General features: G+C 43.4%; 1 protein-coding gene across 3 annotated transcripts in view; it reads right to left on the bottom strand.

Annotated features, from left to right (window-relative positions):
- The window catches only part of SLC28A2 (solute carrier family 28 member 2), a 675,497-nt gene that overhangs the window by 179,745 nt on the left and 468,529 nt on the right, over positions 1-27,223 (bottom strand). For all 3 annotated transcript variants that reach the window (XR_013609837.1, XM_078684949.1, XM_078684951.1), the window contains 4 exons: positions 6,878-7,008; positions 6,238-6,406; positions 3,502-3,699; positions 2,258-2,339 (listed from right to left, as the gene is read on the bottom strand). Coding sequence is in view for 2 of the 3 variants with exons in the window: in XM_078684949.1 (XP_078541075.1) it covers positions 2,258-2,339; positions 3,502-3,699; positions 6,238-6,406; positions 6,878-7,008 (580 nt within the window). In the remaining variant the exon portion in view is untranslated. The remainder of the gene's footprint in view (positions 1-2,257; positions 2,340-3,501; positions 3,700-6,237; positions 6,407-6,877; positions 7,009-27,223) is intronic.

The raw sequence follows: 27,223 nt of genomic DNA on the forward strand, positions 1-27,223 counted from the left end.
AGAGCACTTGCTCTGCTATGGAAAGCAATAAATCTGCACTGCTGACACTTTAATCGTGTGATGGCGTTTTGATATTATTCAAAATACACTTTGGAGGAGAGGTGGTCTGCGCCCGCTTGTGACCGCGACCAGAAGCGGTCGGGTTTCTTCTTATATATATATATATATATATATATATATATATATATATATATATATATATATATATATATGTATATGCCGTATTCCTGATTCGCCTCGCAACATCCAGCTATGTTCATCATGCGAGACCAGTGCAGGTCAACGGGGTGCAGAGTCCCCGTACATAATGAAGAGCACTCCGGACAGTTTTTCCAAGGTGAAATTCATTCAGCTAATGCGTTTCAAATTGGTCGGTCTTCCTGCAAAAAAAATTGCTGCATCAACACAGTTTTTAATAGTTGGGTTGCACAATGTAGACTAAGCGACTCTAGCGACTAAGGCCCTCATTAGAAGTTTTCACACTATGTAAATACACGAATATAAGATGTGATAAAAGTCAAATCTCCTAGATAAATTTCAACTCTTCGAGATACCCTTCATCAGTCAGAATTGCTGTATCTATTGGGGGGAAAAATACTGGCACGTTTTTTTCGTGCTGCAAGCGCCAAAATCTGAATGTTATTCCTCATTTTAGGAAAGAAACTAAAAAGTGCTGGTTATCCACATCGAATAAACAATAAACCCAACTACATTGTTATTTGTGAGTTGCGATGAATGTGGTATTAAACTCTAAGCCACTCAGAATGAGGTAAGGTGTGTCTTGAAGGTTTGAGGCTTCAGGCCTGTGTTCCTGTGAGAGCTGTGTTATAATCCTAGCTATAGAGACATTCTGGACAATCTCAAATTGCAACTATTTGTAATGTCAAAACAAGGACCAAAAGTATTAAGAAGAGATTCGGAAAAAGTAGTTACAAATTGTGCACCAACAATTTCTGACTACATTCTAATTTTTCAGACTGACTTATGTACTAATAGGTCAGGTTAAACAAAACAAAATGATAGCGAGTTGCAAGCAATTCGACCTAACTCCTGAATGTTAACTAGGTAGGTTGCAAATTGCGACCCACTTCGATTCGCTGTCAGCACAGGGATTGTGATCCACTGCGATCAGCAGACCACCATGTCTGTGATTGCTTTTTAATAAAGCAAACCATTTTTTAGCACAGCTCATGTTCCGTAAAGGAAAAAAGGTTGCATTTAAAAAATAATGAGAAGTTTAAAAAATGTTTTTTAAGACTAGGCAGTGGTCCATTTGACCACTTTCCATGTGCAAATGCCTTACCACGACTTTTCAGGAGTTAGTTTAACATTCATTTTTTCCAACCAGATTTCTGTTCCAAAACATTAATACATCCCGCTGCAAATCAGTATTTGGAAGAGACGCTCGTAACGCACCCCTTTCCAAATACCGATTTGGTATGTAGTAACAAATCCAAGTTGTAACTCGCTAACGTAATTTGGGTTTCTTACATACCAAAAGGCCTTTTTGTGGTTGGAAATGTCGTGTTTCTGTGAATCAGACTTTTTGCAATCACAAAAAGGCTATGTAACCTGGAACAAGCTTGCCATGTAGCGCTGTCCAAATGACATACTTTTACTGCACACCTCTGTGAATGTTCCGATTTTTGCTATAGGACCCTAAACAGACCTGTCACAGAATACAATTCTCTATACAGGACCTCTTGATTGAGATGTTCATGGTACAATAAAAATATTCTCTTTAAGGCGCTTTTTTGCACTCTGAGCTAGGTCTTTGACACAGAATGTAGACATGTGTGTGTCTGATGTCAGTATCTCAGCTTCATGGTGGGAATGCCGCCAGCTGTGACTATTCAGCCCTGAGAGCAGTCTAGAGGTAGATGGCAGCATTGAACACAAATTACAATAAAAGTATAGAGGCCTAGATGATCTTTAATGGTCACTATACATATAAGTATACCATAACTCATGATTTACTGATAGTACAAGATAGAGATTAAAGAGTTGCATATTCTACCTATACACATGCATACCCATTGGAGTCTAGGTCATGTCACTGTCTCACTGATTACAGATTTCCACTTGATCTACTTAGGAACGATAATCTTTACTTAGCTCTGGGAGTTTCTGGAGCTTGGGAGTCTGGAAAAAGAACAGGTATTGGCCTGGACATTAACACTGCCAATTTAGGTAATAATCATGACTCTTTACGAGAAACCTCACATTTTTCTGTGCTTTTTCTCATAGCGATACTTACATAAGCCTCCAAGCATGATCCCTATTGAGCTGACATTAGCAAAGCCACAGAGAGCAAACGTGGTGATGGTTTCTGCTCTGATCTGGAATAAAAACAAGCATGGGCATAGTCAATGCTTTTTCATTCTGTACTTATTTAGTTTTTTTTGTAGGTAGCTGCTTGCCACCTATTGAAACATAGAGCTCATATCATGAAAAGTTGGTAAAGCCTTGAATAAGCCTTTAGTAACTTAGGAGTGGGGGAGGGGAGGTGGTCTTTGGCATCTGACTATTGAACTCTAAAGATGTTCTTGTATATGGCCTCTGGATGATGGCATTATCCAAATGCATGGAGAAGAAGAGGGTCTTTAAGGATTTCCTGAATTTGAAGTGATATTTTTCCAACTTGAGGTGAATAGGTAAGTAGTTGCTTTTGTACTGCCACACATCTTCTCAAACTTGACCTCTAGACACTCAAAGTTGCATCAAGGACACCAGCCGTGCAAGCTTTCTTCAACCACACAGAATAGCGACAGAATGGAGACTGGGAGGGAAAGTTTCCCTCATAAAAAAGCATAGCTTCCAACACAGGCCAAAACAAGCTGTATAGGTGCACATACAGGCATACTTATGCACACACACACATGTGCAAACCCCACTGGAACAGACTATGCTGCCCTTGAATATGCTGCAGTCCCCCTACTTCACACTTCGACATGGAGCAGTTGTGTCAACACTGTTGAAGTAACTCCAAAGAAGATACATTTCCAGTACCTAAGTTTCAGACTCCCTGATGTGCTTCACATGGTCTAAAACAAAGGAGAGAAGAGATGAATATGCTGAAAGACCAGTCTGGCAGGCAACTGAGATAATATTTGGATAGTGCTACCGTGGCTCTAGACTCCTTCATTGAGTTGATTAGCCATCTCTCACCATCTTAACAGGATGAGGAGAATAAACAGAATGTGGGCAGTTTTACGGCAGAAGTCGCATTACCATCCTTCTCTCAATGACGCCCTAATCATGAGAATTAAATGCACCTCACTTAGGATTGCTGACATGTTTGATATTTAAACTCTATGTGACCGGTCTTCAAAGTCTCCAGAGCCCTTTTACAACTCAACTTGACATATGCCACAGCCATGTTGGCCTGTCTGACATCGTTGACCAGGCAGGAAATCGGCTGATTTGCTCATAAATTAAGCCCAATCTGCTGAAGATCCTATAAGGTTAGTTCCTTTCTTGTTGAACCCTTGGGGTACTCACAGAAATCCACTTTTTGTTGCCATCTATCCATTCTTCCATGCCGGAGAGTCGGTTGTTCTTGTATTCAGACAGCATCTGGTAGGCAACAAACTCATTGAGGATGATTTTGGTCCCCAGCATTTCACCAACCGTCATGGCCTCATCCCACTGCACCCCCATCATAAAGGCTACTGGCATGAAAATATAGGACAGGATGAGCTGGAAACAATACAAAAAAATGTCAGTTAACTCACATATATCAAAGGTGAAACATGCATCCTTTTCTAAAATCCTAAATTCATCTTCTCTTTCCATACATTTGAAACATCTATTTTCATCATAAAAATTAAAGAAATATGATCTACCAAAATATATAAATATGATCCCTCAAGCAAGAACTTGCTGATTCTCTATAATTTTTTTAGATGTGGTGGAAATGGCCCTTTCTAGGGTGCTTTCCCTCGACTTTTTGCTTTTCTTCTTCCCAGTTTTCCGCTGCTCTGGATGCTATCCTTAGGACTTTGAGTGCGTTTGACACTGCTGTGTAGTGCTAAAGTGCTGTGCTTGTCAGGGGTTTTAGAGCACCCTACTCACCCAGTAGGGTCTGAAGGCGCTGGGGGCCTTGAGACCCTACCGGCCCCCGTTGGTCATTCAAAGAGCCAGGTCTTGAGGTCCTACTGAACTGGTACAGTGTCGGGCTCCGTTGGATGCAAAGGGGGAGTTTGTTCCATGTCTTGGCTGCGAGGTAGGAGAAGGATCTTCTACCTGCTCTGGCTTCGTGGATGCTAGGGGCCGTGGCTAGGGCGAGGTCTGCAGAGTGGAGGTTTCTCTTGGGGGTGTTGAAGGAGATTCGTTTGTTGAGGTACTGGGGTCCAGTGTTATGGAGGGCTTTGGAGGCATGTGTGAGCAGTTTGAAGGTTATTCTTTATACAGGGAGCCAGTGGAGGTCGCAAAGGTGTTGGGTGATGTGGTCATGTCGTGGGATGTTCTGGACGGTTTGGTTAAGGAGGAGTTTTTTGTTGATTCTGGCATTTACGTAGTCCATTCGGCTGGTGATGAGTATGTGAGTAATGGTCTTCCTGGAGTCGGGGGCATCCATTTGAAGGGTTTGCGCAGTATCCGTAGGGTGTTCAAGCATGTGGAGGACACGGCGTTGATCTGGCGGTTCATGGGGAGTGAGGAGTTGAATATGATGCCGGGTTTGCGTGCGTGTTCCGTTGGAGCTTCAGGCAGCTGTTGCATATCCAGGTTGCGACGTCTTTCATCCCTTCTTGGAAATTGAGCCTGGTGATGTCGGGTTCCCTGGTGAGGGAGAGGATGAGCTGGGTTTCATCGGCATATGAGACTATATTGAGTCTGTGGATTTTGACAACGGTTGCGAGGGGTGCCATATAGACGTTAACGAGTGTGTGGCTGAGGGAGAATCCTTGGGGTACTCCGCATCTGATCTCTGTTGGTTCGGAGAGTAAGGGCGGGAGTCTTATTCTTTGTGTTCTTCCTGAGAGCAAAGATTGAAGCTTTGCTATGAGGTCATAAGGTATCTCATAGAGTTAACTTCTCTTTTGAAGAGTGACAATGTTTTCCTTGAACCAGCTCAAACAATCCCAGGAGAAGATAGAGTAGATTGCAACCTCTGCATGCATTGATCATGCAGTGGCTATGCTTTTTGGGGATTGGTGGAACTTCCCCAAAATTGAGGTTCACTTCAAAGATTGCTGGGGACATGATTGGTGAGCACTGATCATAAGTACAGGCTTCTCTGGCCGTTAGAATGATCCATGATCTTTCAACCCTCACGAGAGGAGCTGCACACAAGTGTAGGCGAGAAGCAAAGTGATCCAGGGACAGAACTGATTCCAGATTTGAAATACATTTTGGTCCAAACTCTGAAAGAATTTCTGCTGTGATTGGCCTGTGAGGAAGGAGACCTGCGTGCCTGAGGAAAAGATGCCGGACTGTATCTTTCATGAAAATTGCTCATCTGCCAGTGAACTACAGAGCCCAGATAACTAAGGAGACCTGTGGGAGAAGTTATAGGTAAACCATGCACATAGCTTGGCCAGTCTGGCTGGAACAGGGCAGGACCACATTTTTATTCATATGGTTTATCCATTCTGGAAAAGCAGAGGTAAAATACAAATGATGGAGTTAGTGGGGCCAGAGGAGATTAAAACCGATGGTATGTCCCCACAGGAATTAGCAGGTGCTCAGACTAATTTAACAATCTACATGCCTCACATTTCTTCATCTTCTTCTGTCCCGAGGTGGTTCCTGGCTCTTTGGAGCACAGACTGTAGGTGCATATCGCTGAACAGGCCGGCCGACTCTGATAGATATTTAGTGCTGCTTGAGTTGCCATTAATATGGACGTGGCATAGTAGTTCTGGCCAGACTGATCTTTCCGAGGGACGGCTAAGACTGATTTATAAATGACTACTGCATAAAATAATATTTGTTTTTGTAATAGTGCTTCATAAGACACCTGTGCTGTTTTCTGTGCTAAAAATACCATGTACAGTAAATGGCCTAATGGCTATATTTATATAAGAACAACTCATGTATATTTCCAGGAAGAAGGTTCTAGGTAACTAGACAAGATTCTCTCCTATTGATATATTTTGTTATGACATTCATCTTTCATAGGACAGCAGAGGGAATACATAGGAGAACATTTGTTATGAGGAATATCCATCTCAGTCATGGATATGAGGGGTCCCCGCCAGTTGTGCATGCATTGTTTTGCTCACTTTATCTTACCTGTAGTGTGAGTTTCGGATAATTCACCATCCCCCCTAACCAGGAGAAAGCAGAGTTCACAAACTGCAGCAGGGCCATGAAAGCAATCAGGTTAGCAGCAATGTTGGCCACGAGTCCCACAGAGGCAGATGCGCCGTTGCTCGCAGCTTCCAGTAAATTTCTCTCCTCTCTGTAAAATAAAGGAGCCAACATATGACAAGCTAAACATGGGAGGCAGTGCTATCACGACTCATTAAACTAATGTGAAAGGGAGCAATAGTGTATTTTCTCTTACAGATGGTAAGTAGGGTTTATAAGAGTATACTTTAGTGTACCACCAAATGGCTCCAAAGTCTGGTGGATGATTTTGGCATTAGGGTCATTGACAGGACAATTCCATTTCTTGTTAAAACATTGATGGGTGATGCTAGGGATAGGGAAATGCAGATCAGTGAGTCAGAGCATAAGCATGTGTGCCTGAAAGTCTGCCTGGTGTATTTCGTTCTTCTCTTGGGTTCTTCATTGAGTGGGACAATGCAGAAAGTGGTGGCATAAAAATGATAGAAAAACAACCACCAAAACAAAGCAAGCCCTTGTGTTTGCATCAAAGAGATCATCTGTAAAGATAAAAGTACGACATCCCTTGATCTGTTGAACATACCCTTTTTCTATCTTAACCCCTTCTTCATCCTTGAATTTAGATTCTTCGACTTCAGGGTAGACCAACTTGGACAGAGCGAGAGCACATGGAGCCGCCATGACCGAGGCTGCGATCAATGAGGAGGCGTCAATCTGAAATAGTAAAATACAGCGAACTGGAATGAGTATGACATGGTAATGTACCGTGTTTGCCTGCACATACCGTTCCCAATACTAAGCAATCTGGAGTCCTCTTGTATAGTTATTTGGAATGCCATCTAACTATCTTAAGGCCTATATTGCCTAATTTGTCAATGCATTTTCCTGGGACTTATAACATAAAGGACTATGACCTTTAACAAAATCATAAACCTGAGCCCTTTTAGCACCTTCAGATGCTGAGTCCAAAATACGGTAGCACCTAAAAGAATAACTGTTAAGTAGTATGTTTATTGGACTAAAAATAAAATCCCTATCAGTCAGTCGAAGCTTTTTGACTCAACTGTGTGATCTGAAAGATAAGCTATTTTTTATAGGTTTGTTTTGCTTTTGGGTCCCACGCTCGAGCCAATGAGTGGTACAACTGAAAATCACCCGATAGGTACATGAAACGGCACTAATGACAACGGTAGAACAGTGGCTGCTGTCTTATTGGTCTGGGTATCCAGTGAAGATTTGTTTGGGGGCCTTTAAAGAGCGCTGGTGCATATGGGAGAAGTTACAGTGGATAATCCATATCAGACATGGTTTGTTTAACCAGTGGGTAACCACATTATTATGCCATAAGGTGCATGAAATGGCATAGTACCTTGGGACTGACTTCTAAGTCTATCAGGGGTCAGAATCTCGATTTATACTAGTATTCAATTTGTTTCGAGTGCTGGGAGGCACCCACAAATACAGGAGCACAGGCTGGCAAATTGGTCGCCTCATGGGAATGTCGTGGACCCTACTCTGGACTTAGAGTGACACCAAATCATTAACCAATAATAACTCAAGAGCCATTTAATGTAGATAAACGGTTCAAATGCCTTGGAGTATATAAGGTTCTTCAGCTACCTTTCGCTTTTAGTTCATGCTGCAACATCAGCATCTGCAAAGCATATCCATCACCTGGCACTTTGATTCTGCCGTACTAATACTCCATGTAGTAATCTTCTGAAACTTGGAAGTAGGCATCTCATATTTCAGCATCTAAATCCCTTGTTGTGGTGCTATATCGAGCGCGTAACCATTTTATCAGTTCATAGCCAATGGAGTATATGCTCCTTGTCTGCCATGTGACATTATAACACTTTGGAAGATTGAAATGTAATTGCCTATTTTAATTCCAGCCATTGCAGGTTATTGCTGGTTGTAAAATTAAAAAAAACTTTACTTATATTCAAAGAACCAAATAAGCTGACCCTTTGATTGATAATTCCTTTATCACGTTCAGGGCTAACAGAACAATTGTTACATTCCCAATTCTCACCACTGGGTCCAATGCCCATAAATTCTTTAAAAAGTTACTTTCCATGCAATCGAAATTGTGTCAGTGCTTGATGCTGGCATGACACAAAATGATTGGGCCCCCTTGCAGAATGTGACGAGTGGGCCCAATTAGCCCCTATTTTACAGATATTCCTCATTTTTGTTGTTGAATGTGGCCCCCTTGAAGGGTTGGGGAAAACTGGAGGGTCGTGCCCCCCTGTGCCGCATGGGCCTGCGTTATGCTTCTAAGTGCAAGATTAACTGTAGAACCAACCCATGTTCCAACGAAATCACTATGTTTCTGTGGGAAACTGGGCTGCTGGTTCACTGGGGTATTAGCCCTTGACAGACAACAGCCACAATCCTTGTCAGGTGAACCACAAAAGTCACCAAATTAACCAGTGCTTAACCCGGGGTAGTTTGGCACACAAAGCAGTCATACACATAAAGCTCTATTCAATTAGTGATGTTATTTATTCACATCCTCAGTCATACACGTATTATGCATACTCTTTAAGAATACGTAGTTGCCCATTATGCAGGCGTGAGTGAACAGGAAAGGGGGGGGGGGACAGAGATAGGGTATGAAGTGATTGTGAGGATTAGGGCGATCTGGGGAAAGTTTGAAGTAGTCACATGTGGTTACATAAGCACATTTATAAGATGACAACACATGGGCATATTAATATTACCATCAATTACTTCAAAACATGTTATATATTCCTATCCCAGATTTTTAACACAGACAAAAATGTTCTGTTGCAAAATGGTAGGACACAACAAAAAGAGAAGTCGACGTTTCGACCCCAGTTGGTGTAGGATCACTTGCACCTTATTGCGGGGTCTTCATCAGGACTGGTGAGAGGAGGATGGGGTGGGGGTGTGGAAGGGCACCTATAATTAAACACAATGGAGTAGGCTAAAGATTTGCGCCTATTTTGATTCATAGGAGACAACAAATAGTCAAATAATTACTAGGGTTGCCACTATGAGTTGCGTGGCAAGGTACTAGAAATGGGGGAAGGAGGGCCCTGGGGCTCCGAACATCAAGAGAGCTATCCCCTAAAGATGGGTGCACTTCCTGTACCCACACATGCTGTACGCAACTTGGGCGTCCAAATTGACGACAAGTTAACAATGAAGCAGCAGGCCACTAAGGTCGCAGCAACCTGTTTTTCTACTCTTAGGTGGCTACAAAAGATCTTATGGATGCTTCCCATTCCTTCCCGTAGAACGGTTGTCCAGGCATTGATAACATCTCGCCTGGACTATGGCAACATACTATATTTGGGTGCTGATGTTGCCACCGTCAAAGTACTGCAGGTTGTACAAAATGCAGCCGCGCGACTCTTGAAGAATGTCCCTAGAAGAACTTCTGCATTATCTGCCTTGCATGATCTTTATTGGTTGAAGATCTCCAGCCGCATAAAGTTTAAGGCATTATGCTACATGTTTAGGATCAAGCAAGGCATTGCACCTACTTACTTACAAAAGCTGGTGCAACTTTACAGGCCCAAACGTACCTTACGATCCTCGGAAATTGGCAATTTCTCTATACCAAGATTTAAGCTGGCAAGGATGGGGGGACGTTCCTTCTCCTATCTCGGTCCCAAATATTGGAATGCCCTGCCCACTGCCCTTAAATTAGAGACCAGCCTTCTTCGTTTTCCCAGAGCACTGAAAACGCTGTTGTTCACATAAGTAGTTAGTACCTGCATGCTGGCTATCTGATATCTTCTTCTCCAGTCTGTCCCTAGCGCCGGGAAACCCACTGTGGGTAGCTGTGCGCGGTAAAAGTTTAAATAAATAAATAAATTAAATAAAAAGGAATAGGGTAAATTTAGAGAAATGGACTTGCATCATTAGTCCCACCTACGTCACTGTATTAATACAATATACTGTGCTTGGTCAAAAGGCATAAAAAATACCCAGCCGGGTTAAAAAATAGAGTTAAAAAACATATATAGCAGAAGATATCACAACACTCACATCATATATAAATTCATGCTCCTGATTATTGCAAAAGGTCATAGGGCATGAGCAGATAAGGCCCAAAAGTTGTACATACCTGTAATCAGCCAAAAAACAAGACTTAGCATCAATGCGCCAGAATGAAGGGCATGACTGCTATGACCCAAAGGTTAATTGATAAATGTAATTAGCCCCAAACACAAAAATGCAAATAAGCATGAATGCGCCAAATCATGATGAAGCCTTTAAACAGGAGTGGCAAAATGCATGCCGAGAGAATGACACATTGCACCAAGGCAAACAGGCAGGATTCACAATCTTGTCAAAAGGAATACTGCCTCCCGATTTGAAATGACACATTAGACTAAAGCAAAACGGCAGGATTAACAATCTTTACAAAAGCGAAACTCCCTACCGATTTGAAAGGGAATATTTACCAGATGATAAAACGTAAGCACTGTACTCGTTGTGCCTCAGATCAGTGATGAATACGTAAAATGCCCGACTACGTTCTCAATCTAAATCAGGGAGAGGGAGGGGGGGGAGGTGGTCAATATATACAGTACTGGGACAAACTTGACCATGGAAACACCTATACAATGATGCACTCACCGCGAAAGTAGCGCCAGAGTGAATTGCGCTTTCAAATAGGATCCTGGACGGCTCCGAGCTTCCATCTAAATAAACAAAAGGGGCCTTTAGTATTGTAATGTTATCCCAATTACCAACTAAGTCTTAATTGAATCTGTCACCGAAACGGAAAGATCACCGTCAGCATGGCGGCCGGCCGTGTCAAACAGAAATGAATCATGTAGGTAATGAGCGGTGCATTCCAAAACCTTTAAATAGGGGCAACACTCGGCAGCCAAGCGTTCGCGCAGCAGCTACAGGCCAACCGGTGAAATCCCGGTACCGGCTCAGGGACGTCAACCACCATAGAAAAAAGACTAAAGTATTGGTCCCAATTTAACTAAATAACCAAACTGTTACCGAAATAAAAATAAGTGAGGATTTTTTTCGGGAGCTCGAATCATGGACATTTGGGTTATGTTAAAGAATGGCAGAGTAACTGTGCAGTGGGGACATTAGTACAAAAAGAGAGGGTTGGGGGGGATTTCTTACATTCGTGGCTTACATTGAATTACAGTATTTGCAGGACATATCTCAACAATTGTAAAAAAGATGTACAGCATCATAATACGCATCATTGATTCAGAAAAGCAGAAGGGGACATAGTCGTAGTGTGCAATTCATAGTTGGCAACAAATGAGTACAAGTTCTTAGGAGATGGCATCTTTTGACAGTATAAAGCTGATTTGAGAAAGAAAAAAAGGAACAACATACATGTATTACATTTTATGAATTGGTCATTGTCTGTTCATCTGTGATAGACCTGCAAAGTTAGGAGAAAGACATATCCCCATTTTATTAGCAAAACATGAAACTGTAAAAAATACTACAGTGAAGACATGCTAGTTGAGCATAACTTGTATCTTGTTCATTCAGTCCATTCTGAATGGTATCCAAACAGGTCATTAATTTACTTTCTCGTAGGTTTAGGATGGCAGTTATATTACCACCCCTGGTGCCTAGAGATACTTTTTCCAGCACGACCTAGCTGAGTTCCTCAATTGCATGGCCAGCAATCTTGCAGTGTTCAACTAAAGGTGCCCCTTGGACCTCACACCTAATTCTGCTATGGTGCTGTAGGATACAGGTTTTAACCTTTTGTTGTGTTTGACCTATATATGCCAATCTGCAGGGGCAGGTGACACAGTAGATTACACAAATGGTGTTGCAGTTGGTAAATGTTTTCAGATCTATAGTGTGATGTTTGTAACTGAATTGTTTGGTTTGTATACACGTAAGGCAGGCCTTACAATTCCCACATCTAAAATGTCTAATCGTCATAGGTAGGTTCCACATAGTTTGCAAAGTGGGCGGTTCCGGTGTTTCCAGAAAAGAACATACCACATGGTCTTTTATACTCTTTGATTTTTTGAATGAATGCATCGGTAGATCACATTGTACAATATCGTCTGCAATCAATGACCAGAGTTTGTTTATGATTTTTCAGATGGCATTACTTTGTGTGCAGTATGTAGTTACACAAATCATCCTTTCCATCATCTCATCTTCCCTAGCATGTGTTGTCAGGAGTTCTTCACGTGGGCTGTACCACACCTGTTTTTGCGCTCTCTTTACTAGTCGTCGTGGGTATCCTCTGTCAAGTAATCTAGCAGTCAGGTCTTCCAATTCCCTGAAATAGTCATCTCTTTTGGTACAGATGCGTCGTACTCGTAAAAATTGACCCACCGGTAAGTTGTCCCTCAGGCCTCGTGGTTGATGACTATTGTATAGCAACAATAGTAGTACCAGTACCGTTGGGTGAACCCTTATCTTGCAACGTTATCTGAGCAGGTGCATGCCTGCGAGGTTGTTTTTTACTTAAGGTTTTTACTTAAGATTTTTTGCACTGTAAATACTTTCCACTTTTCACACACAATGGTAGAAAGCGAGACACTTTCATATACAGAGTACTATATCAACCAGCTCATTCAGGATATAATCAATTCTTGTCATCAGACACACCCAATATTGACTATACACTGAACGACAAAATAGCCCGTTTAGAGAGATTAGAAAAGAAGTTGATCAGGACCTGATTACACGGCCATTTGCTAACTAAATATCTTTCATCCAATATTATTCCAATTGGTCTTCAGGTAAAGAACGAACCGGCCATCTTTATTGATGTGCCCAAATTTAAGGAGGGCTTCAGCTTTGTAGCCAACAACTGCTCCTGGCACTGGATGAACGTGAAATCGCTGCTTTAAAATCTGAGATCGCTGGAGATACAGCTCTAACCAATGCCAAAGAAGCCTTAGATCATCTTGTTAAAACTCTCCAAGATTTTGAAAGTAATACAAAACAAAGGAAACTAGAGAAACTTGCAAAGGATATTAGATACTAATAAAAGAAGAACACGTATCCTTACCTCAACGAGGATTATTACCGTCAAGACACTCAGGGCCGTTTTACAGCTAGAGGGAGAGGTGGACCAAGCACAAGCTATAGCTACCAAGGCGACTTGAACCAACCACAAGGTTCGTCTTACCCGCAACCTCTTTTTTTAGGAGAATGACAATGGCGCCCACCACGAGGCAGGGGCAATTGGCAGAGAGGAACACCGAGAGGCCAATACCCCCCAACCCCAACTGGGAGAGAGGACGTGGGAAGACCCAGAAGCAAGTGCACTTCCCCCGGGAGAGCCACGGGGAAATATCGACACGCCACAAAGTCTACAGGTGGTAAACAGGAGATCAAGCCCTGTTGTAAATCTATCCTCATACACCCTAAAGGATAATGAAATTAATATCCTCACCAAAGGGCTATCCTTTGTACCCACATCCTATCCTAACCGCTTTGCCATCAAGATTGAACTCATGAAGTTTTTTCAGAAGATTAGACTTCGGTATTTCTTTAGGAACAGCCCCCCATCTACTACTATATCTAATACAGGACTCCGAGTACCCTCTACTTTTGTACCACCAGGGAATGCCATGACCAACCAAATTTTGGCATATGAACACACGGTACTTAGTGAAGTGGACAAGGCTCTGTCTACCTATAAAAATACCAAGCTGAATGTTAACTCAGAAGAAAGGAAAGCTTTGACAACCCTAAGGGAAAACAGAGACATTGTAATAAAGCCGGTCGATAAAGGGGGTGCAATTGTGGTGTAGGATGTTGAGAAATACAAGGATGAGATCATAAGACAACTTGACGATGGAGTGAGTTACAAGAAACTACGAGGTGATCCTACCAAAGATCTGCCGCAAGAGATCCTGAACCTGACCCAGGTAGGGAAGGACCAAGGTTTTGTGAGTGAACTGGAGTTCAAATACCTTAATCAGAGTGACCCACGGCTACCAACAATATATACTTTACCAAAGATACATAAGAGCATGCAAGATCCTCCGGGACGACCGATAGTATCGGGATGTGGCTCGATCCTTGAGCCACTCTGCAGGTATATCGACGTGTTCCTTAAACCCATCAAACTTGTGGACGGCATGGATTTTGATACCACAAAGCAACTACTAGTAACATGTGATATAGTCTCGTTATATACGAGTATCCCACAGAAGGAAGCCCTAAACATCATCAAGAGAGCATTGGAAGGACGCCCAGCGCCCATGGCGGTACCGACGGACTTCATCGTCGAAATCCTGACCATAGCGATGACAAAAAACTTCTTTATATTCCAAGGAAAATTCTACCTTCAGACCAAGGGCGTCACGATGGGGGCAGCCTTCGTGCCTGACTTGGCTATTATTTACATGGACGATTTTGAACAAAAACATGTGCTGAGCCTTAATAACCCCTATCAAGATCATGTTACATTGTGGCGACGTTACATCGACGATGTTCTCATGTTATGGAGTGGTACTAAGGAAGACCTTGACTCATTCCACCTCTGGTTAAACCAGCAAAGCCAGGACATCCAATTTACCATTCAATCTGATGACAATAAAGTAGAGTTCCTTGACATCACTATCTTCCATGATGATAATAAGCTTTCCACCACACTATCGGAAACCAGCGGAACGGAACTCATTGTTGCTATACAATAGTCATCACCCACGAGGCCTGAGGGACAACTTACCGGTGAGTCAATTTTTACGAGTACGACGCAACTGTACCAAAAGAGATGACTATTTCAGGGAATCTGAAGACCTGACTGCTAGATTACTTGACAGAGGATACCCACGACGACTAGTAAAGGGAGCGCAAAAACGGGCTTGGTACAGCCCACGTGAAGAACCCCTAACAACACATGCTAGGGAAGATGAGATGATGGAAAGGATGATTTGTGTAACTACATACTGCACACAAAGTAATGCCATCCGAAAAATCATAAAACAACACTGGTCATTGATTGCAGACGACATTGGACAACGTGATCTACCGATGCATTCATTCAAAAAATCAAAGAGTATAAAAGACCAAGTGGTATGTTCTTTTCTGGAAACACCGGAACCGCCCACTTTGCAAACTATGTAGAACCTACCTACGACGATTGGACATTTTAGATGTGGGAATTGTAAGGCCTGCCTTACGTGCACACAAACCAAACAATTCAGTTACAAACATCACACTATAGATCTGAAAACATTTACCAACTGCAACACCAATTGTGTAATCTACTGTGTCACCTGCCCCTGCAGCTTGGCATATATAGGTCAAACACAACAACAGGTTAAAACCCGTATCCTACAGCACCATAGCAAAATTAGGTGTGAGTTCCAAGGGGCACCTTTAGTTGAGCACTGCAAGATTGCTGGCCATGCAATTGAGGAACTCAGCTGGGTGGTGCTGGAAAAAGTATCTCTAGGCCCCAGGGGTGGTAATATAGCTGCCATCCGAAACCTACGAGAAAGTAAATGGATGACCCGTTTGGATACCATTTAGAATGGACTGAATGAACAAGATACAATTTATGCTCAACTAGCATGTCTTCACTGTAGTATTTTTTACAGTTTCATGTTTTGCTAATAAAATGGGGATATGTCTTTCTCCTAACTTTGCAGGTCTATCACAGATGAACAGACAATGACCAATTCATAAAATGTAATACATGTATGTTGTTCCTTTTTTTCTTTCTCAAATCAGCTTTATACTGTCAAAAGATGCCATCTCCTAAGAACTTGTACTCATTTGTTGCCAACTATGAATTGCACACTACGACTATGTCCCCTTCTGCTTTTCTGAATCAATGATGCGTATTATGATGCTGTACATCTGTTTTACAATTGTTGGGATATGTCCTACAAATACTGTAATTCAATGTAAGCCACGAATGTAAGAAATCCCCCCACCTCCCCTTTTTGTACTAATGTCCCCAGTGCACAGTTACTCTGCCGTTCTTTAACATAACCCTAATGTCCATGATTCGAGCTCCCGAAAAAAATCTGCACTTATTTTTATTTCGGTAACAGTTTGGTTATTTAGTTAAATTGGGCCCAATACTTTAGTCTTTTTTCTATGGTGGTTGACGGCCCTGAGCCGGTACCGGGACATCACCGGTTGGCATGTAGCTGCTGCGCGAACGCGTGGCTGACAAGTGTTGCCCCTATTTAAAGGTTTTGGAATGCACCGCTCATTACCTACATGATTCATTTGACACGGCCGGCCGCCATGCTGACGGTGAGTTTTCCGTTTCGGTGACAGATTCAATTACGACTTAGTTGGTAATTGGGATAACATTACAATACTCAAGGCCCCTTTTGTTTATTTAGATGTAAGCTCGGAGCGTCCAGGATCTTCATTCAAAGCGCGATTCACTCTGGCGCTACTTTCGCAGTGAGTGCATCATTGTATAGGTGTTTCCATGGTCAAGTTTGTCCCAGTACTGTATATATTGACCACCTCCCCCCCTCCCTCTCCCTGATTTAGATTGAGAACAAAGTCAAGCATTTTACGTATTCATCACTGATCTGAGGCACAACGAGTACAGTGCTTACGTTTTATCATCTGGTAAATATTCCCTTTCAAATCGGTAGGGAGTTTAGCTTTTGGAAAGATTGTTAATCCTATCATTTTGCTTTAGTCTAATGTGTCATTTCAAATCGGGAGGCAGTATTCCTTTTGACAAGATTGTGAATCCTGCCTGTTTGCCTTGGTGCAATGTGTCATTCTCTCGGCATGCATTTTGCCACTCCCGTTTTAAAGGCTTCATCATGATTTGGCGCATTCATGCTTATTTCCGTTTTTGTGTTTGGGGCTAATTAAATTTATCAATTAACCTTTGGATCATAGCAGTCATGGCCTTCATTCTGGCGCATTAATGCTAAGTCTGTTTTTTGGCTGATTACAGTATGTACAACTTTTGGGCCTTATCTGCTCATGCCCTATGACCTTTTGCAATAATCATGAGGATGAATTTATATATGATGTGAGTGTTGTGATATCCTCTGCTATATATGTTTTTTAACTCTATTTTTTAACCCGGCTGGGTATTTTTGATGCCTTTTGAACAAGCACGGTATATTGTTAATAATACAGTGACGTAGGTGGGACTAATGATGCAAGCCCATTTATTTACATTTACCCTATTCCTTTTTAGGGGATAGCTCTCTTGATGTTCGGATCCCCAGGGCCCTCCTTCCCCCATTTTTAGTACCTTGCCACGCAACTCATATTGGCCACCTTGGTAATTATTTGACTATTTGTTGTCTCCTATGAATCAAAATAGGCACAAATCTTTAGCTTACTCCATTGTTTTTAATTATAGGTGCCCTTGCACAACCCCACCCCATCCTCCTCTCACCAGTCCGGATGAAGACCCCGCAGTAAGGTGCAAGTGATCCTACACCAACTGGGGTCGAAACGTCGACTTCTCTTTTTGTTGTGTCCTAACCATTTTGCAACAGAACATTTTTGTCTGTGTTAAAAATCTGGGATAGGAACATATAACATGTTTAGAAGTAATGGATGTGTTGTCATCTTATAAATGTGCTTATGTGACCACATGTGACTACTGCAAACTTTCCCGAGATCACCCTAATCCTCACAATCACTTCATACCCTATCTCTCCCCCCCCCCCTTTTCCTGTTCACTCATGCCTGCATAATGGGCAACTACGTATTCCTAAAGAGTATGCAAAATACTTTTATGACTGAGGATGTGAATAAATAACATTACTCATTGAATAGAGCTGTATGTGTTTGAATTTAATTCTGATTATTTTTTCTTGTACTTAAGTTATTCGTCAACTGGGACCCCTTCATATGTATCTTTGAACTACCCAGGTCCCAGTACCGTTGGGTCAACCCTTATCTTGCAATGAACACAAAGCAGTCAGGCTTAACTTAGAGGCAATGTGTAAAGTATTTAGGACGTACTCAAATAGTAATAAAGTAAAAACCCAACACAAGAAAAATACCACACCAATTTAAAAAAGAGAGAACATTTTAATAAATGATTTGACACCAAAATTACAAATATCCATCCAATCAGTAAAACCAGGGTTATGAATTTTCAGTTTTTAGTAAAAAGTAGTGCATAAACGATCAAAGCACCAACTGTGGACATCTAGTTGCTCTAGACTGGATCAAACTAAAAAAATATGCAGCACGAGTCAGATACATGAAGTGGATAGTTCCCTATCGGCGCATACCTCCGGACTTAAGAAGAATTTTCAAGAAAAATGTTCAGAGAAGGTAAGTTTCCGTGGGGCAAGGCTGCAAGGCAGTGTTAAAGGAAGGAGCATCATTGTCAGGGAGCTGCTGGACAAGGACATTATGAACATTTCTACGTTCATCCTTATGGCCTCATTAAGATGCCGGTTGGACTGCACACTGATAAGCCGTTAGTGGCGGTCCAACCGCTGACATCCCATGGGTCCAACCTCCCCACAACAGTGCTGGTGGTCGGACCCTATTCGGTCAAACGGAAGAATGCTGCCAGGATCAGGGATCCCGATGGGGCGGCAGTTGGAGTAGTGCCCGACTATGGGGTCAGCTTTTTGATGGCGTGAACACCGCCATGTAACGGTTGTCAGAAATTGTTATTTGTGGCCCCAAACAGGGCTCCGGTTGGTGTGGGCCACTGTTAAGTTGCCCTGGGGGCACATGTAGTGCCCTCACTCACCTCCGTGCACCTTGTGCCATGTACGGCATGGTGCATGATACACAGTGCACAGTTGTTCAGGATGTGCCCTTACAGCATCAGCATGTGCTGCAGCACTTTCCTATGGCGGCAGCATGCCCTGTTGTGTTGCCAACTGCAACCCGGTGGTCACATCCTAATATGGTAGTCGGACTACCCACATGCATGCAGCAAACTAGCCCTTGAAGTCACTCTGATAGGCCTGGGTTCAGGTGAATAAGCAAGGCACAAGAAGCCGGGCAAGCATCTGAAGGTTCAAGGCAGGCTCCAGGTAGCAAAGTAGTCCTTTCAATTGCAGCAAAGCAGTCTTGTGGAGTACACAGCAGGCCACAGCAGCAGCCAGTCCTCTGAGAGTCCTTCCTCAGGTCCAGAAAGGAAACAAAACTAATTCAGAACAACAATTTGAGGGTAAAGGCAAAAAGTTTGGGGGTGACAATGCAGAGAGTGCAAGGTCTGACAATGTCTTACTATAAGGTCCTGTGACCGCTATTATCAAAGAATTGTACCCACCTTTCCAGAACAAATTTGTTAATAGAGGGAAATACTGGCAAACCTGGTCAAGTGCAAAAAATATACCAACGTCTCAAACTTGTCTCCTGGAATGTGGCTGGCTTACAAAAAGCCCTTAGACAAGTGACAGCAAAAAATAAATTGCTTATTGGTGATAACTTATGCCTACAAGAAACTTGAGCAACTGAACCGGTACACTTGGAAGGGTATGCGGGTTTCCATCAACTTACCACCAAACATAACCATGATGGAAGACCATCAGGTGGGATCTCGATTTATGTCAAACACGCCAAACAATTAACTGTTAGGAATATAAACACCAATTCAAACATGCTACAAGCACTACTAATGGAGGAAAAAGCAACAAGGAAAACATTGTCTCTTTGCTTGTAATTAATGTATATTTAAACACACCAGCCCAATGGAAACTAAAGGCTACAAAATCCATGATTACAACAATACAGGAAATTCTATGCACATATCGGTCTCCGGCGAAACTGCTTGTGGGCGACTTCAATTTGCATCACTTAGGAACAAAACAGTGTGAAAGGAATTACCTAACTGGCGCCGAAAGAATTTTCATTAACTTTTTACTAGATTACGAACTTAATTCAGCTGAGTACTTACAAAAAGGGCCAGATCTAAACATCCAAAGGAGAACTACATTTAAGAACTGCTCCACAATTGATTATATTTCTTTTATGTGACCAGATAGCCTCTAAAATGGAAAATTTTGAAATCAAGACAGATGACCCAAGCGATCATGCATTACTCCAGGTAGAACTTAATGTTACTACCAAAGAAAGAGAAAGAATTATAACGGTCTCCCAATCAACAGGTGCCGAAGAACCTGCCCTGGTGAGAAGAATAAAATGGAACACTTAGCAGGTAACAGCACTAAAATATTGGAAAGAAAAACAAGAACACACAGGGAACAACCCAGGTGTTGCGTTCAATAGGGAAAATTGGTCAGAGTGGATAAATGACGTGAAAACATGCCTGAAGACAGCTGAGCCCAATCATAAGGAGTAGACCATTAAACAATCCATGGACAATAATAAATTTTTTTACTGATATAACTCGCAATTTAAGAAGGGCAAAAAGAGCATATAAGATCGCCGGCTCAAAAAATACAGACGGGATAAGTACAACGACCTGCACAAATAACAGTAACAACATCTCTGGACAATCAAGCAAAACAGGCTAGAAGAAGAGTGGATCAAAATCCACGAATTAACAAAACCTCACAAACAGCGACAACTCTGGCATTATATAGCAGAGCTGGATAATAATAAAGCAGGCCGGAGTAATGCCGTACATGCCGACGCATGGGTGAGACATGTTTACACAACATACGTCGACAAGGAAGAATTCATTAAATGTGGAGGTTCTATGGTGTACACAGAGACCATAAACAACAATGCGGAACCCACAAACACAGCCATGCTTAAATACCAGGACGTGAGAGCCGTTGAAAAGTGATTAAAAAGATAAGGAAAGATGGGGCACCAGGACCTAACGGTCTCCCGGCTGCGATGTTCAGGGAAGATCCAAATTATTGGGGGAGACTCCTATCCGGCCTATTCACCGAATGCCGATTACAGGGCAAGGTGCCAGACTCGTGGCGCGGGTCAATCCTACAACCCATATTCAAGAAGGGCGATAACACAGAACCAAAGAACTACAAATTAATAGCCCTGCTGGACATCGAAGGGAAAGCCTGTGCAAATACCCTGCTGACAGAATTAACCAGATGGGTCGAAGAAAATGAAATTCTCCCCTTCTATCAAACAGGGTTCCGCAAAGGCTGCTCGACTATCGCCAACATTACGGCAATATCATATTTAGGTCAGCAAGCCAGTTGCAGGGAAAAGAAACCAGTCTATGCCTGCTTTATAGATTATTCAGCAGCGTTCGACGGAGTGCCACGTGGCAAGCTTTTGTCCAAATTGCACAACTGGCAAATTCCACCTGACCTCTTTAATGCCATTATCTCACTATATAGCAATACTTGGATCAGAGTCAAACTGGTAATCAACATCACAACAAAAAAGTTCTTTACAAATCGTGGCTAAAAACAGGGATGCGTACTTGCCCCAACACTTTTTAATTTATATACAGCGGACTTGGGCAAGATGATTCAAAGTGCAAACCTAGCAGTTCCAAAAATGGGTGTCAGCAAAATTCAAATCCTACAATATGCGGATGACCTCGTGGTGATGGATCACACGAAAACAGGTTTACAAAGGGCCCTCAATGCTCTAAACGCATACAATCAGAATAATGAATTAAAGACAAATCCAGAAAATACCAAAGTACTGATCTTCAGGAACTGTAAAAAAAAAACACTCCTAAAATGGCATGTTTCAAAGGAGACAATAACCGTCTCAAAGTTCTACAATTACCTTGGGTGTTGGTTGAGCGACTCAGGAAAAGCTAATATGCACATACATTAAATGAATTCTAAGGTGGAATCAACAATATATGCTTTGTGAAAGCTACAAGAAAAAATGCAGAGCCCCACCACCATTCCAAGCACAAAGGTGTTACAATCAAAAATAAGCGGTACAAAAGGGGGTGGTGATGGACGGAGCATCTGAATCAATCAAACACTCACACCCAGTCAAAAGATCTGGGTTTAATCCATCACCGTTCTTTAGCCCACTCTGCCACCCCAGTTCAGACATGGCTATATGCAAATCAGTCTGACCCTGTACCTCATGGGAACAGTCCAGCCCGAACTGCCAAGCCATGCCTTCCCTGGACCGGAAACAAGCTTCCGAGGACCGGTTTCTGGCATTCCAGCCGTCTTCGGCCCGGCTTGCTTGAATCCAGTGGCAAAGTGAGCAAGGGACTCACGTCTGAGCATACCCTGCCACACTTATGGCGGCCAAAAGCGGTACAAAAGGGGGTAGTGATGGACGGAGCATCTGAATCAATCAAACACTCACACCCAGTCAAAAGATCTGGGTTTAATCCATCACCGTTCTTTAGCCCACTCTGCCACCCCAGTTCAGACATGGCTATATGCAAATCAGTCTGACCCTGTGCCTCATGGGAACAGTCCAGCCCGAACTGCCAAGCCATGCCTTGCCTGGAGCGGAAACAAGCTTCCGAGGACCGGTTTCTGGCATTCCAGCCGTCTTCAGCCTGGCTTGCTTGAATCCAGTGGCAAAGTGAGCAAGGGACTCACGTCTGAGCATACCCTGCCACACTTATGGCGGCCAAAAGCGGTACAAAAGGGAGGTGGTGATGGACGGAGCATCTGAATCAATCAACCACTCACACCCAGTCAAAAGATCTGGGTTTAATCCATCACCGTTCTTTAGCCCACTCTGCCACCCCAGTTCAGACATGGCTATATGCAAATCAGTCTGACCCTGTGCCTCATGGGAACAGTCCAGCCCGAACTGCCAAGCCATGCCTTCCCTGGACCGGAAACAAGCTTCCGAGGACCGGTTTCTGGCATTCCAGCCGTCTTCAGCCCGGCTTGCTTGAATCCAGTGGCAAAGTGAGCAAGGGACTCATGTCTGAGCTTACCCTGCCACACTTATGGCGGCCAAAAGCGGTACAAAAGGGGGTGGTGATGGACGGAGCATCTGAATCAATCAAACACTCACACCCAGTCAAAAGATCTGGGTTTAATCCATCACCGTTCTTTAGCCCACTCTGCCACCCCAGGTCAGACATGGCTATATGCAAATCAGTCTGACCCTGAGCCTCATGGGAACAGTCCAGCCCGAACTGCCAAGCCATGCCTTCCCTGGACCGGAAACAAGCTTCCGAGGACCGGTTTCTGGCATTCCAGCCGTCTTCAGCCAGGCTTGCTTGAATCCAGTGGCAAAGTGAGCAAGGGACTCACGTCTGAGCATACCCTGCCACACTTATGGTGGCCAAAAGCGGTACAAAAGGGTGTGGTGATGGACGGAGCATCTGAATTAATCAAACACTCACACCCAGTCAAAATATCTGGGTTTAATCCATCACCGTTCTTTAACCCACTCTGCCACCCCAGTTCAGACATGGCTACATGCAAATCAGTCTGACCCTGTGCCTCATGGGAACAGTCCAGCCCGAACTGCCAAACCATGCCTTCCCTGGACCGGAAACAAGCTTCCGAGGACCGGTTTCTGGCATTCCAGACGTCTTCAGCCCGGCTTGCTTGAATCCAGTTGCAAAGTGAGCAAGGGACTCACGTCTGAGCATACCCTGCTAAATAAGGGCAGTCACGGTATACGCCCAGCAGGGTTTCCCAGGCAAAATGAGTACAATGATGGATAAAGCACAGTGTCTGGCATATAAACGTATTTTCAAACTACCGAAAAACACACGCAATAGCGGGATTTACCTGGAATTTGGCCTGTTGTACCAGAGCAAAGAATGCCTAGGTGCGCATGCAAAATACTACTTTTCTATACTTAAAGCACTGGACGGTAGCCTGAAGAGCAAGTTAAAACCCATTTATGATGGTTCACCCAGACCATGGCAGGCTTATCTACAGGAAGCAGTAGAAGTTTTGGACTTGGCAACACAAAACTGGAGCCAGGAAGGCATAACCTATCTGATTATTAAGAAGGCAATAAACAAATAATGCTATCGATTGTCAAGAGAAATCGATTTAACAAATCTTGAAAAAGGAAGAGATCAATCTGGGGTGATAGCAACCTACAAGGTCCACAAATCCCAGCCTTATCTTGATCAAGCACTTGGGAGAAAGGCCCTAAAAAACATTCAATGGGCTAGACTTGTATCTCTCCCAATAAAAGAGCTAAATCCGGGCTGGAAAACCTTGGAAAATAAAATTCGCTGCAGAACATACGATTTCAAACCAGAATCCCTGCCACATTTGAGGTGCTGTTGCACAGGGCTCTTACAATCCAGGCGGAAGCTACTAAAGCCCATATGGCTACGCAAAGGTGTTCCAACGACAAAAGAAGCCGTTACAGCCATATTGGCTTGCTCATTAACAACTGATCTGGCCATAATTGGGAGATATATGCAGGACGTTCGCTCCAGACTTGACAAAGACAATGAATCACACAATTGCCTAAAAATAGTCTCGATCTGCACAAATGAAGTGACACTTCGGTGATAATGTCTTTTTAAACTTAATACATTTTTTAACTTTTATATTGTTTTACGTTTCGCTATGGAAAGGAAAGAGTTATAACTGTCATTGAATCGCTCCCTTGCATTTTATTTAATTATGATATATTGCAAAGGGCTTTAAGTAACTGTGCAATAAATAAAATTTGAATTTGAATACCCAGCTTTCACACAAAAAAAATGGTTGTTACAGTACAGTGATGCAACAATGAATATTAGGCCTGTCATCTTACTACTCCTTATACAGGTCAAATTGCTTGATAGTTAGAGCTACTATAAATACTTACAACAGAGAGAGGATAAACACTCAAAAACAGAACATCTTAAGAACCCTTAAAAATCCATGTTTCAACCTTATGTCAAGTGCTCTGCTTGCACACGCTCATGTGATCTAGAGTTGTCAGGAATAAATGTATTTAAAGTTTTAAAGTAGTTGTGGTTAGATGACGATGGTCTTTATACACTTATCCACCATTTGAGACAAATGAGATGTAATCTACCACGAAGAAAGGGGCCTTAAACACTGATAAAGGACTAAGCTATTTTTTCAAGATTGAAGAACGGGTTTCCTTCTCCTTTAAAGGCATATTATATTTGAACTTTCTATTTTCCAGGTACTCTCATGAAATTAAGCTCTGTATTATACTTTTTGTGGATGGTGAGCTGGTTAAGTAGTTAGAAATTGCGGTTCTCTCTATGGTTCCACTCTTATTTGTACAACTGTTTTCCCTTTAATGGTGGGATTGGTCATCAGGCTTATGTGACCATATATCAATATATTTATAAGTATTGTTAAGTCGGGTAAGGAGTTATAGTTTTCCCCTTCTCTTATTTTGGGATGTCCACCTAACACAAATGGGAACTTTGAAATGAAACACGAGCCCGGGAAGGCGAATCCGGACCCAAGGGAGGCCCAGGACAAATTCTGCCCTCCTTCAGAGTGAGAGCCTGCGAAAGAGGGGGCTACCAGAATTGGTTGCCCCAAGGCAGTAGACTGCCCCCTCCCCCAATCAGGGGGTATAATAGGAAGCCACGAAGGGGTTTAAGATGGGGGCGAAAGGCCACCCTATGCACTTAATCCCACCTCGCTGAAGAAAAGAATCAAAAAACCGTAGTTAGCGTGGTGGGGAAAATCTAAGAAATATAGAAAAAAAAGATAAATTGCTAGAGGTAGTTGGAAGGCTCACACAGTGTCCTTGGGTTGCCTCATGGCAGGGTCACTGAGGGAGCCAGTGGGGTCAATCAGCCACAGACAGAGGAGATGTGAAGCTCCAGTTGGGCCCTTGAGATGCCTTACGACAGGGGTACAAGAAGGAGCGAGATGTCAGAACTCAGCACCAGGCAGAATAGATGAAGTGCTCACACAGGGTCTTTGGGATACCACACAGCAGGGACCCGGAAGAGCAGGGAGGGGCCAAGAAGGCAAGCAGGCAGCACTTGCAGCCCGGGCTGGTCCTGATGGACACCCACCAAATCGGTAGCAAGTTGAAGCCTAACTCCACGGAAACAATGGCCCAGGTGGTTGGGCCCTTCCCCAGAGATTGGCCTGCCTTAACCCCTTCGCTGCTTCTGTTGGCCGTAGTGCTGCGCACGTCCATTGGCCGATGCGGCCATGCCCACTAAATTAAACCGCCGCACCGATGCGGTATTCGCGCCCTGGTTAAGAGGTTAAGGCAGACAGTAAACAAGAATGGACTAAAGGGACTATATATGCAAAGACAATATAAGTGTCAACAGAATGTTATGCATGAGCATGAAATTTGCAATATGTATAAATGTTATATTAAACTGCAACCTTTTAAGGCACCAAGCACGTGGTCACTGGTGTATGTCAGAAGTTAAGAGGGACGCAGTTGGAAAGTTGTAAGGATGGGAGAGGTGACTTGCCACCTGGGTGGAGTTGAAGCATGGGCCAGGGAAGGCAAAGCCGGACCTTAGGGATTCCCGGGACAAACTCCGCCCAGGGGCGGGATACTCTCCCCACCCCCAGGTCGAGAGCCCGCAAAAAAGGGGGCGACCAGGATTGGTTGCCCCAGGGCAGTAGATGGCCCCTCCAGTCAGGGGGCGCTACCCTAAGCACTTAATCCTCCCTCATCAAAGAAAAGAATCGTAAATCCCACCCACCCACCCACTCCAGATGAAAGGCGGGAGTCGCAGGGATAGAGGTGAGGCGGAGAAAATCCTAGAATGACAGAAAAAGGAGATAAATTGCTAGGGGTAGATGGAAGGCTTGTACTGTGTCCGTGGGATGACTCACAACAGGGGCACTGAGGGAGCCATTGGTGGCAATCAGCCACAGACAGAGTAGATGTGATGCTCCTGCTGGGCCCTTGGGATGCCTAATGGCAAGGGTACCAGAAGGAGCGAGATGTCAGAAATCAGCACCAGGCTGAATAGATGAAGTGCTCACACGTGTCCTTGGGATGCCTCACAGCAGGGGCACTGAGGGAGCCAGTGGTGGCAATCAGCCACGGACATAGTAGACAGAGTAGATGTGATACTCTCGGTGGGCACTTGGGAAGCCTCACAGCAGGGTTATCAGAAGGAGCAAGATTTTAGAACTCAGCACCTGGGTCAATAGATGTAGTGCTCCCACAGGGTCCTTGGGTAGCCACACGGCAGGGACCCAGAAGA

Source organism: Lissotriton helveticus, chromosome 3_2 (assembly GCF_964261635.1).
Source record: "Lissotriton helveticus chromosome 3_2, aLisHel1.1, whole genome shotgun sequence".
Classification (NCBI taxonomy): Eukaryota; Metazoa; Chordata; class Amphibia; order Caudata; family Salamandridae; genus Lissotriton; species Lissotriton helveticus.